Here is an 11,120-nt window from a genome sequence, read left to right on the forward strand (position 1 = left end):
TTTTATATTTAAAGTTTTATAAAGTTAACTAATAAAAAGTAAAAACGTATTCTATATGAATATCTGATCATAATAATTATGACAATCCTTGATATATAATCATTCAAGTTTAGAAATTAATAAGATAAATAAATTTTAAAAAATATTTTATTATATACAATGTACTACTCATAACATGCTGATCTCTATAAATCTATCATCTTAAATATCCTTAAATATATACAATTTTCCTATCTCCTTATTTCATATATAATTATGATGTCATAAATACACGCAATCTTAATTTCTATTAGTATTCATAAAATTTACCTTATATTTCATGTAAACATAAAAAAATACAATATAAGAAAATATTAAAATATTTAGAAAATAAAGTTTTTTTTACAAAATTTTAATAGGATTTGAAAAGTATAAAATAACACTTACTTTCTGTGTTAATGGTTCTAACATTTTAATCACTATTTCATCTATTGTGAATATAATTTTATATAAAAAAAAATATCGAAATAAAAGAATATAAAGGAAAAACATGCATTTGAATATCGTTTCCATAAAGTTTCAAACATAAATTAAAAAATAAAAAAAATTTAAACTCGTTGATTTGTGCAGCTTTGAAATTTTTCAGATCTTTTAGAATTTTGAAGTATAAGTAACAATCCATTTTTTATGTTATTCAATAAACAAGTCATGTTCTTCGATTTCCTGGAATGTACTGTTAACTGTTTTTATCCATTCGTTAATTTTTTTCTCATGCTCTTTTTCTGATTTTGTAGGTTTCTTCTTCTTTGGTAATTTGGCATTTTCATTTTCTTCTTCATTGTTATCTTCTGAAAAATCGAACTTTATGGCACGTTTTTTCCTGTATGAATGTTGGGGTGGCTATAACATTTTAGAGAAACATTTTAGTTAATGACATAAAATATAATTATATATTGGGTTGTCCGGAAAGTTCGTGCCGATGTTGAAGGAAAATTGAAACGCAGAAAACTTAAATTTTAGTATACATTTATTAAATTATATAAGTTAGTCGGCACGAACTTTTCGGACAACCCAATACACACACACACACACACACACACACACACACACACACACACACACACACACACACACACACACACACACACACACACATATAAAACGAGAATAAACAATAAATAAAGAGCAAAACAGGATGTTCATCGCAAAAATCATATATTTAAGATATTACTTGTTAACAATATAAAAACATAAACATTTGAAGATGGCTAAATCATGGCAACAATATAAAAACATTTATGTTTTTATTTATATTGTTAACGAATAATATCTTAAATATATAATTTTTGTGATGAACATCTTGCATGTGATTGTTTTGCTGTTTTAATTTTTGTTTATTATTAGTAAGTCACATTTTGGTTACTTATTTTTAAAAAGAGAATATTAATAAATACCTTTGAAAAATGTGAAGGTTCTAAATCCATAAACAAGGGTATATCATTTTCAACATTTGATATTTTTTCACTTTCAGACAACATATCAAATGTGTCGGAAAAATTGAGAACATCTACAAGTTGTTTCTTTTGCTTTATGATCGACTTATTAACTTCAGTATGCATTGGCTCTACTGTTTGTTTGTTATCCCCTTTAACAACATTATTATTAGATCTTAATAACATATTCTTTATTTCTCCCAGGGATATTCTGGCAGGTGCTGGTTGTACAATAGATTTCTGTACAACTGCCGCTCGAAGTTTCTGTGGAGTCTGATTCTCTAAAATTGGAAGTTTCTTCTGAATTACGTGCTTTTTGAGAGGACTGACAGATTTCTTTCTTCTTTCTTTGTCTCTTCGGCCTATATTTTTTTTATTCATATCTATATTTTCTTTATCTATTTCCATGTTCTCCTTATTTGATTCCATGTTCTCCTTATTTGGTTCCATGTTCTCCTTATTTGGTTCCATATTCTCCTTATTTAGTTCCATATTCTCCTTATTTGTTTCCATGTTCTCCTTACTTGTTTCCATGCTCTTTTTCTTTATTTCAAAATCCTTATATGGTGTACTTTGAATAAAGTGTTTAGTTTTAGAGAACGTTAATATTGGAGGTCGCCAGGGACTTCCAAAATCAAAAGTACTCGTCGTCTTTACGATGGGGGACAAAGTTTTTGTCAATATGGTAGATCTTAATGTGCTGTCGTGTCCCTTTGATAAGGTTTTATTATCAAATATATTCTTGGGCCGAAAGGGCTGCATGTCAGTTTTCTTAGGTGGGGATGTAGTGACTATAATATTATTTGCATTTTCAATAGATATAATTCTTGGCTTGCTTGTATTTTCCTTTCTAATTTGCTCTGTAAATGTGCCAGAAAGAGTTGTTGCTTCATGAATACTTATGTCTACTCTTGGTGCTTCTATGTGGTCTCCAGTATCATCCAGTTCTTCTATCATCTGATTATTATCTGCACCTATATTTGATTCAACCTCTTTCTCAATATTCTTGTTTATCAATTCTTTCAGTGTCCGAATATCTTTATTTATTTCAATTTTCTTCACATTTTCCTTTGTTGATGTAGCCACCAATTTTAAAGGAGAATCATTCTGAATAATCTTTACAGAAGGATCTGCATCAATCTTAGGACATTCAATTATCTTATGACTACGTGTTTTTGCAATAACTTTTTTATATGTTGTTCTCTTGGTTGGTTTGCCTTTCTCTTTGTTAACATTTCTTTTCCTTAATTTCTTTTTAGGAGCTTTTTCTTTAGTATCATTTGAGTCGAATTTAAAATCATATACATCCTTCTTGTCTTCTGAGGATTTTTCAAAAGTTTCTGTAGCTTTATATACAGGTACTTTTTTATCTTCTACATTTTCTTTCAGCTTTTCTAGTATCACCATACTGTCCTGTTGCTTTGGTGAAATGAATTGCTGCAGTAATCTTGAGTCTTCACAATAATTTTTTCTTGTTTGACGAGGACGTAAACGTCTCACTGGTGTTTGATTGTTTTTTAGAGATACACTTTCCTTTGATAGGTGCAAAGTTTTATTTTTTGCACTAACATTGACTTTCTTTACATTTTTGTTGATGATAGTTTTTCTTTCGGATTTAAGCTTCCTTTCAGGTGCAGGCTTGGCAGATATTTCACGAGATTTCAGACGAGTAATACGCTGGAAGGCTGCAGCTGGAGCCTTTGTGCTTTGATTTCTACGCATCTAGAAATATATTTAATATGTAGATTTATTTTAGATATCAATAAAAAAAAGGAGGAATTATAGAAGTTATGCAAAAGTGCTCGATGCAAAAGTGATGTAACATATGTTTATAAACTTACCTTGGTTATGAAGTGGGAAATGTTATGCGACTATTGAAACTGCAAATTAATGAGTAACTAATCATAAAAACTTAATGAATGCCTGCCGTATCAGTTACCACTGAACGTACTACGTGACGAATGATAACGTAATATCGTATAAATCTGCATTGCATAATTGCTCTTGAAGCTAAAATTGTCAGCTTTTTTCTTCTTCTCTGATTTCCTATTTTGATTTCCAACTCAAAAATTGTGAACTTTCAGATCACATCACAAAGTCGTCACCGCGTAAAACAACGCAAAATATCATAAAATGGCGAAATTGGTAACAGGATTGCCAACCTAACCTAACACACCTTCCTTATATATGGCAGGTATACCAATTGGTAGCGTTTCAACAAGTCTGTTCGTTTTAATTGCATTTTATAACATTATTTATTCAAAACAAATTTATACATATAAAAACATGAATTAAATTAAATTTATAAAAATCTATATCCAATACTCCAACATGCTCCAATATGCTCCTATTATAGCTCCTATTCATTCCAACGCGCTCGTTAAAACATTTGTACTTGAATCTATAGTCAAGCCTTATATTTAAGGCTTCCTTAAATTTATCTTTAGGTACTCTACGAATTATTTCATTGGCTGCTGAGCATCCAAAGATAAATTTAAGGAAGCCTTAGGGGCTCCGCAAACAATAAAAGGAACAGGGAACAAAGCATAAGAATTTCAACGTATCAGAAATCATGTATTGTATACACAATTTCTGATAGGTTGAAATTCTTATTCTCTGTTCCTTGTTCTTTTTATTGTGCAGAGCCCCTTAAATACAAGATCTGACTGAATACAGGCATTATTCTTCAATGCGTAGTCTGATTCCGGCGATAGAACGATTAAGAAGTGTCTGTATTTTATTCTGACGAGATTGGACGAGATGTATGAAATGTTCATTATTTTAGAGCATTGGATGTTATAACAATCTTATTATCATTCCAGTTATTTATCGTTTCGTTCATAAATATTTACAAAATTTCATAATTGTTTTGCAAGAATTGATAAATATTTGCGAAATACGAAAAAATTAGCACAAGGTTAACTTAACGTCAGATGAGCTAACAGATTTTGTGTAATTAATTTTTTCTGTATAATTAAAATAATTGAGAAATGGCCGATGAAAAGTCTGCAGTGCAAGAATTTAAATTGGATCCAGATTGTGAATTGAGGTTTGAACTGGAGAGCAAAAATGAAAAAGTTACATTGGAGGTAGAATAGAACATTTTTTTATAAAGAATTTATTTCATTTGTTATTTTTATTTTATTTTGTCGTGTAACATAAAAATTTGTTATTGCAGTTAAAGAATGGCTTAGCAGAAGTTTTTGGGACAGAATTGGTGAAAGGGAAAAAGTATGAGTTTACTGCTGGTGCAAAAGTTGCAGTTTTTACTTGGCAGGGCTGTACTATTGAATTAGTTGGGAAAACAGATGTCAGCTATGTAGCAAAGGAGACTCCTATGGGTCTGTATTTAAATTGTCATGCAGCAATGGAGCGAATGAGAGAGATGGCAGAGAAGGATGACACTAGAGGACCAATAACAATGATAGTAGGACCTTGTGATGTAGGAAAGTCTACACTTTGTAGAATATTATTGAACTACGCTGTTAGAATGGGCAGAAGACCAATTTTTGTTGATCTTGATGTTGGTCAAGGACATATAGCGATACCTGGGACTGTGGGTGCTTTGTTGGTAGAACGACCATCCAATATAGTGGAAGGTTTCAGCCAGCAAGCTCCATTGGTCTTTCATTTCGGGCACAAATCACCACAAACCAATGTAACGCTATACAACTTACTTGTAACACGTTTAGCAGAGGTCTGCTCAGATAGATTACAAGCCAATAAAAAAGCCAAAGCATCGGGGATTGTTATAAATACATGTGGCTGGATTAAAGGAGAGGGTTATAAATTGCTCACTCATGCTGCACAAGCATTTGAAGTGGATGCAATTCTTGTATTGGATCAAGAGAGACTCTACAACGAATTGGTGAGAGATATGCCAGACTTTGTGAAGGTAGTCTTTCTGCCGAAGAGTGGTGGAGTTGTCGAGAGAAGTCAGGCGCAAAGAAGTGAAGCAAGAGATCAGGGTGTTAGAGAATATTTCTATGGTTCACGGACACCACTGTATCCACATAGTTTCGAAGTAAAGTGGAACGAAGCGAGATTGTACAAAATTGGAGCACCTGTTCTACCAGCATCTTGCATGCCATTGGGTATGAAAGCGGAGGACAATTTGACAAAACTGGTGGCCGTTACACCGGGACCCAATTTGCTGCATCATTTGTTGTCTGTTTCTTTTGCTGATTCTCCTGAGGATGACGTCGTACAGACTAATGTAGCTGGATTTGTTTGTGTGTTAGTATTCGATATTCAATAATCTGATATTTACCATTATTAATCCTTCATCTACAATTTGGATCTTTCTTTGTTCAGTCCAAGTTTATTTACTCTGTTTTAAGTTTTTTAAAAAATATGAAAAAATTCAGGATTACTTGTCATCTCCATTACATTATCAAATAATTATTTTAGGAGAGGAAATCATTTTCTCTCTCCTTTATTTTCGAAAGTGAAATTTTGCTTATGTCGAAAAAGATTGTAGACAGAGGATTAATAATTGATATTATTTTTCTTATGAAGATATATTTCTTATTTACAGGACTAATGTGGATGTTGAGAGGCAAACATTTACAGTACTTAGTCCGCAACCTAGACCATTACCAAATACAGTGTTGTTATTGTCGGATATACAATTTATGGACAGCCATTAAATTTGGATTATTTTTTATTATTACTGTAAATAAAGTAATAAAGGTAAATAGTGAAATAAAATATTTTTGATGAAATTGTAAATTTTTATCTGGCGCTTACATAAAGTTTAGGAGTTTAAGATGCAAAAATATATCATATCAATAGCATTTTATGAATATTTGTGTAAGTATTTATATTATTTATATTATTTGTAAAACTATTTGTATTTAATATTTGAAAACTAATTAAGAAATACAAAACAAGAAAATTTCAAATAATTTCCATTACGTTTACAATATTCTTTCTTCTTTTTAATTTTCTCTATACTTATATAATGTAAATTAAATAATTATATTAAATATACATACGTATGAACATTGCACAATCTCATTAACTGTCTCAAAATTTTTAAATTATTTTATTTGACATCAGGTAAAAAATTTATATATGAAATATGTCCATACATGTTTATACATCCTTTTTTCTTTTGTAAAATTACTTTTTAATATAATAGAAATAATAATAGTAATGTGTATGGACATATTTCATATATAATTATATATGTTTATGAATATTTTTGCGTGTATGTTTATACATATTTATACAGATTCATGCATGAAAAATTTTTTGTCGGGCAGCTGTTCATTCTTTTCCATTTAAATTATATATTGATTTAAATATTTAATTTAGTGGTTATAATAAATATTTAGTTTATTATAGAAACTGTCAAGTCCATTTTTTATCATTTTTTATATGTATATGTTTATATTAGGTCTGTTCTTTATTCCTGCACTCTTTGAACGGTGTACATGATGTAAGTTGAAGTGAAATAAATGTATATTTGTTTCGCTTCAATTTATCATATTGTGTGCACCAGTTCAATGAGTATAGAAATAAATGACAGATCTATTATTATGCTTTATATTTAAAATAAAATATGTATTGAACAGGAAAAAAAAATAGCTGCATTTAGCAGAGAAAACAACTTTGCAATTGTTGTAAAATTCTTGAATATGATTGGTTTATACATTTAGATTCAATAAGGAATTAAGGACAAGACCAACCATTAAAGAATTTTACAACAGTGGCAAAGCTGCTTTCTCTGCTGAAAGTAGCCAATATATAAAAGTATAAAAAGTTCAATGACAGAGAGAACAAATCTAAAAGTGCAAAATATTGTAAATTGAGACAAATCTAAAAGTGCAAATCTAAAAGTGCAAAATATTGTAAATTGAGAACAAATCTAAAAGTGCAAAATATTGTAATAATATCTGCTGATTTGTTATGTCTTTAATCATTCTTTCTATCGTCCAATTAATTATTTTAGTATTTAGTAAAGTAGAAAATATGAAATAATGCAACTATAAAGAACAAATCTATTAGATCCTATTTATTTTCCTATATAGGTCCTATTTATTCGCAAATGTTTTATTCTTTCTGTATCATGTTTCTTTATAAAAAAAAAACACTCAGAGAAGAGAGAGGTGTAATTTAAGAAGCACTTAATGTCCTGACGCGTCCCCTAATAATTCTGGCACACCAACACGATATTTGTGTGAGCGATATCCAATGAAAGTATATCTTTAGAATGAAAACATCGATAAAGCTGTACACTCATTGGATATCGCATGTTGCGTGCGACATCGTGCTGGTGTGCTGGAGGCATAAGGAAGAGAATAGATATGATCGATATTATCATATTGGCTGCGTTCAGCAGAACGTTTATTTTGCAACTGTTGGAAATTTTCTTCGCGCTGATTGGGTTATGCTTTTAAATCAAGAGGAATCAGTCCTCTCTCAGCAGCAATCATAAAACAGTTGCAAAATTGTTGTGTTCTGTTGAACGCAGCCATTGATACGCATATATTTACGAGTTGAGAAGATAAGACTGAGGATGAGCGAATTATGCACAGTGTTATTAAAATAATCGATGTTCGCAAATGACTTCTGAATCTAATGTATTTGAACAACGTCGAATTCATATTGGTCGCATATGATTCCACGTGTTCCGCGATAACAAGGTGATACGTAGCCGCTTGTATATACGTAGTGAAGGATCATCGGAGATACGATGATGTCTCTTTGATTTTCGATGAACTACGAAGACCGCCTTTCGCTCGCTCGTCGGAATAATTCGGAATAAGTCGTTGGTGAGTGACACAACGAGATAACCTCCAAGTACATGTGACATCTCGCATAGAGCATATTTATAGCTTGAGCAAGAGAGAAGGAAGAAAAAATCAGGATAAATTTAATTTTGTGAAGAAAATAAATCAAATTTTAAGAAGAAATAGAATAACTATTTAACACTGTATAACGTCAAAAGGTTGAAGATGCTATTATTCTATCATCCGATGTGAATTTAGAAAAAAGACATTTCATCATGTGTTTGTGATATTCAAATTGCTTCTTGTGATGATGCTTGATACAAAAGAAACATGAAATAGAGAGGTGTTATTTATTAATATCTGCTGATTTTTTATATCCTTTCTTGGTTCTTCTTTAACAGAATATCTAGTTGAAAAGCTGCAACAATTTTTAATTAGTAGGTCAGTTTTCTTTTTAGTTTTAATTTTTTATAGGAGTTAATTTTTTTTTCCAATATAAAAAGAAAAAGAGAAAAGAACGCAAGAAGTTTAGCTAAAAAAAAAATGATCACAAGATCAAATGTATGATTTTATAATTCGCTAATTTTTATTGATAAGTTAGATTATTGCTTTATGATTCGTACTTATTTTTTACAGATTCTTTTGAAATATATATCCAATAATGCTGCGTCGGTTGCGTATTAAAGCTTTAGCTGCTGTGCCAGTTCGAAAAAAGCCTACGCAGAATTCAGCGGATTCTGAAACTGACAATGATGTTGATAAGGAAAAGAATGAAGAAAACATATCTAATATCAATGAGATAGAGCAAGAAATTACCAAAGATGTTACACAAGTAAAAGAACAGAAAGAGAAAGATGTGATTAAGACTGATACATTCGAACAAAAAAAACGAAAAGAAAAAGATATATCCACTATTGATATATCAGAACAAGAAAAACTGAAAAAGAAAGATATATCTTGTATTGATATACTAGAACAAAAAGCTGCCAAAGATATTGAAAAGGTCAAAGAGGAAACTAAGAAGAAACAAGACAAAGTCAATTTAAGAGAATCAGTTATAGTTAAACTAAATTCCCAAGAATTATGTTCTCCAATTAAATCATATTCTCAAGAGTTACATGCTCAGGCAAAGCCAAATTCTCAAAAATTTCCATCTGCACTAAAATCAGATACTCAAGAGTTACATGCTCAGGCAAAGCTAAACTCTCAAAAATCTTCATCTCCACCAAAACCAGATTTTCAAGAGTTACATGCTCAAACAAAACTAAATTCTCAAGAATTACATGCTCAGATAAAGCCAAACTCTCAAGAGTTACATGTTCAGACAAAGCCAAACTCTCAAGAATTACATGTTCAGGCAAAGCCAGATTCTCAAGAGTTACATGTTCAGGCAAAGTCAAACTCTCAAGAATCTCCATCTACTGGATTCAAAGTTACTGATCAATCAATTCAAAAAAATATTCTGCCATCAGATGTGTCTATAGTAACAGATATTGGTAAGATAAAAAGAAATTTAAATTGGGAGACACATGCAACTATTTTATATTTTGATTACTATCAATATATCTATAATAATATCATCTTTAAGATTCTAAACAATATAATAACAATATAATAAATCTTTATAATTATATGTTCTTTAATATATATATTTTTCAGTCTCTCCTACAAAGATAATACAGAATCGTCCATGTTTTATGAGACCTACACCAAGATTGGACAGTAGTGGTAGAATAAGAAAGAACAGTATACAAGGAAGTGGTGCGAGCGCAAGTGAATCCGAGGATGAACACAGCAAGAGAGTCGCATCCGTCGTGCCGAACCGCGTACGAAATGATTCTGTGTGCTCTGTACAAAGTAATAAAGAAATTAATATTAATGACAATCAAAACAGTCCTCAGAAAATTAAAATAGCGCAGAAAAGACGTACGTTAGTTTCGGAATCTGCGAGAAAGCTGGCCGAAGCTAGAAGGGAATTTTTACTAAAACACGAAAATAGAGCACCTGATAGAAGTCAGTTGAAAATGTACGACTTGATATATTATAATCCAGTGACAAATCCTATGAAAAAGTTGTCAGCTGAACGTAGAGCTGAATCAGTAACTACACCACAGTAAGTATACTAAATTATAATGATGAAATATAAAACATGTACAAGAATTTTATTGATTTTATTTTTTTATAGACCAATGGAAATACCAGAAGAGGAAGACGAAGATGATCCATCGGCAATGCCCACGCCGCAAGTGAAAGTGGGTCCCGATGGTCAGTTGATAATAGATGAACAAAGCCTTGTGATAGAGCAGACAGATGTAAGAAGAGATGAAGAAATGTTGACGAATAATGTTACTATTGAAGATGATAATTTCCATAGTGGCGGTTTCTATAAAAGGCATAAGAGGAGCAAGGAGTGGCCGAAATGGGAAACATTTAAATTTTATAGAGTTTTAAATGTAGTAGGTACGGATTTTCTATTGATGCAGACACTCTTTCCAAATAGAAGTAGACAAGAAATTAAACAGAAATATAAGAAGGAGGAAAGGGTTAACCAACAATTAGTTGAAAAAGCTCTCAAATATCATCGAGAATTTGATACTGATATGCTACAAGAGCAACTAGGTATGTTCTTTTATAAGTTTTCTACTTTTATACATACTAGTTGTGAAATATATAAAATAATGTTTGAAGATAAGTGTAAAAAACTTTGACAAATTATTTGAGAGAGTATTCTTAAATATTGGGTTGTCCCCAACTGGGAAAGTTCGTGCCGCAAAAGATTTTAATTTAATAAATGAAATTAAAAATTTAAATCTTCTGCGTTTCAATTTTCCTTCAAAATTCAACACAAACTTTCCAGACAATCCAATAGAAAAAGAAAAAAAAATTATATATATATATATATATATATACA

The 11,120-nt window shown here is 30.7% G+C and overlaps 3 protein-coding genes across 3 annotated transcripts in view; 2 read left to right on the plus strand and 1 right to left on the minus strand.

The window, feature by feature from the left end:
* Positions 1-129: 129 nt before the first annotated feature.
* LOC108692875 (uncharacterized protein PF11_0213-like) lies at positions 130-3,596 on the minus strand. Its single transcript, XM_018201417.1, has 3 exons — positions 3,314-3,596; positions 1,434-3,194; positions 130-879 (listed from the first exon to the last, which is right to left on the minus strand). The coding sequence occupies exons 2-3, from the start codon at positions 3,192-3,194 to the stop codon at positions 670-672; spliced, it is 1,971 nt and encodes a 656-aa protein (XP_018056906.1). The 5' UTR covers positions 3,314-3,596; the 3' UTR covers positions 130-669.
* Positions 3,597-4,184: 588 nt separating this feature from the next.
* Positions 4,185-6,121, plus strand: LOC108692918 (protein CLP1 homolog). Its single transcript, XM_018201495.1, has 3 exons — positions 4,185-4,561; positions 4,651-5,708; positions 6,010-6,121. Exons 1-3 carry the CDS (start codon positions 4,463-4,465, stop codon positions 6,119-6,121), a joined length of 1,269 nt encoding a protein of 422 aa, XP_018056984.1. The 5' UTR covers positions 4,185-4,462.
* Positions 6,122-8,122: 2,001 nt separating this feature from the next.
* LOC108692897 (transcription factor TFIIIB component B'' homolog) overlaps positions 8,123-11,120 on the plus strand; it is a 4,433-nt gene continuing 1,435 nt past the window's right edge. The window contains exons 1-4 of the mRNA XM_018201459.1: positions 8,123-8,251; positions 8,846-9,705; positions 9,869-10,322; positions 10,395-10,828. Of these exons, the coding sequence (XP_018056948.1) occupies positions 8,871-9,705; positions 9,869-10,322; positions 10,395-10,828 (1,723 nt within the window). The 5' untranslated portion in view covers positions 8,123-8,251; positions 8,846-8,870. The remainder of the gene's footprint in view (positions 8,252-8,845; positions 9,706-9,868; positions 10,323-10,394; positions 10,829-11,120) is intronic.

The sequence above is a fragment of the Atta colombica genome, unplaced genomic scaffold, assembly GCF_001594045.1.
Source record: "Atta colombica isolate Treedump-2 unplaced genomic scaffold, Acol1.0 scaffold83, whole genome shotgun sequence".
Taxonomy (NCBI): domain Eukaryota; kingdom Metazoa; phylum Arthropoda; class Insecta; order Hymenoptera; family Formicidae; genus Atta; species Atta colombica.

What these genes read in the sequence shown, in the direction of transcription:
- LOC108692875 (XM_018201417.1), bottom strand. Translation starts at nt 3,194, where the DNA reads ATGCGTAGAAATCAAAGCACAAAGGCTCCAGCTGCAGCCTTCCAGCGT. An exon ending in AACCTTCACATTTTTCAAAG is followed by an intron (nt 880 to 1,433) that starts GTATTTATTAAT and finishes AAAATGTTATAG; the next exon opens with CCACCCCAACATTCATACAG.
- LOC108692918 (XM_018201495.1), top strand. Translation starts at nt 4,463, where the DNA reads ATGGCCGATGAAAAGTCTGCAGTGCAAGAATTTAAATTGGATCCAGAT. An exon ending in ATGAAAAAGTTACATTGGAG is followed by an intron (nt 4,562 to 4,650) that starts GTAGAATAGAAC and finishes TTGTTATTGCAG; the next exon opens with TTAAAGAATGGCTTAGCAGA. An exon ending in GTAGCTGGATTTGTTTGTGT is followed by an intron (nt 5,709 to 6,009) that starts GTTAGTATTCGA and finishes TCTTATTTACAG; the next exon opens with GACTAATGTGGATGTTGAGA.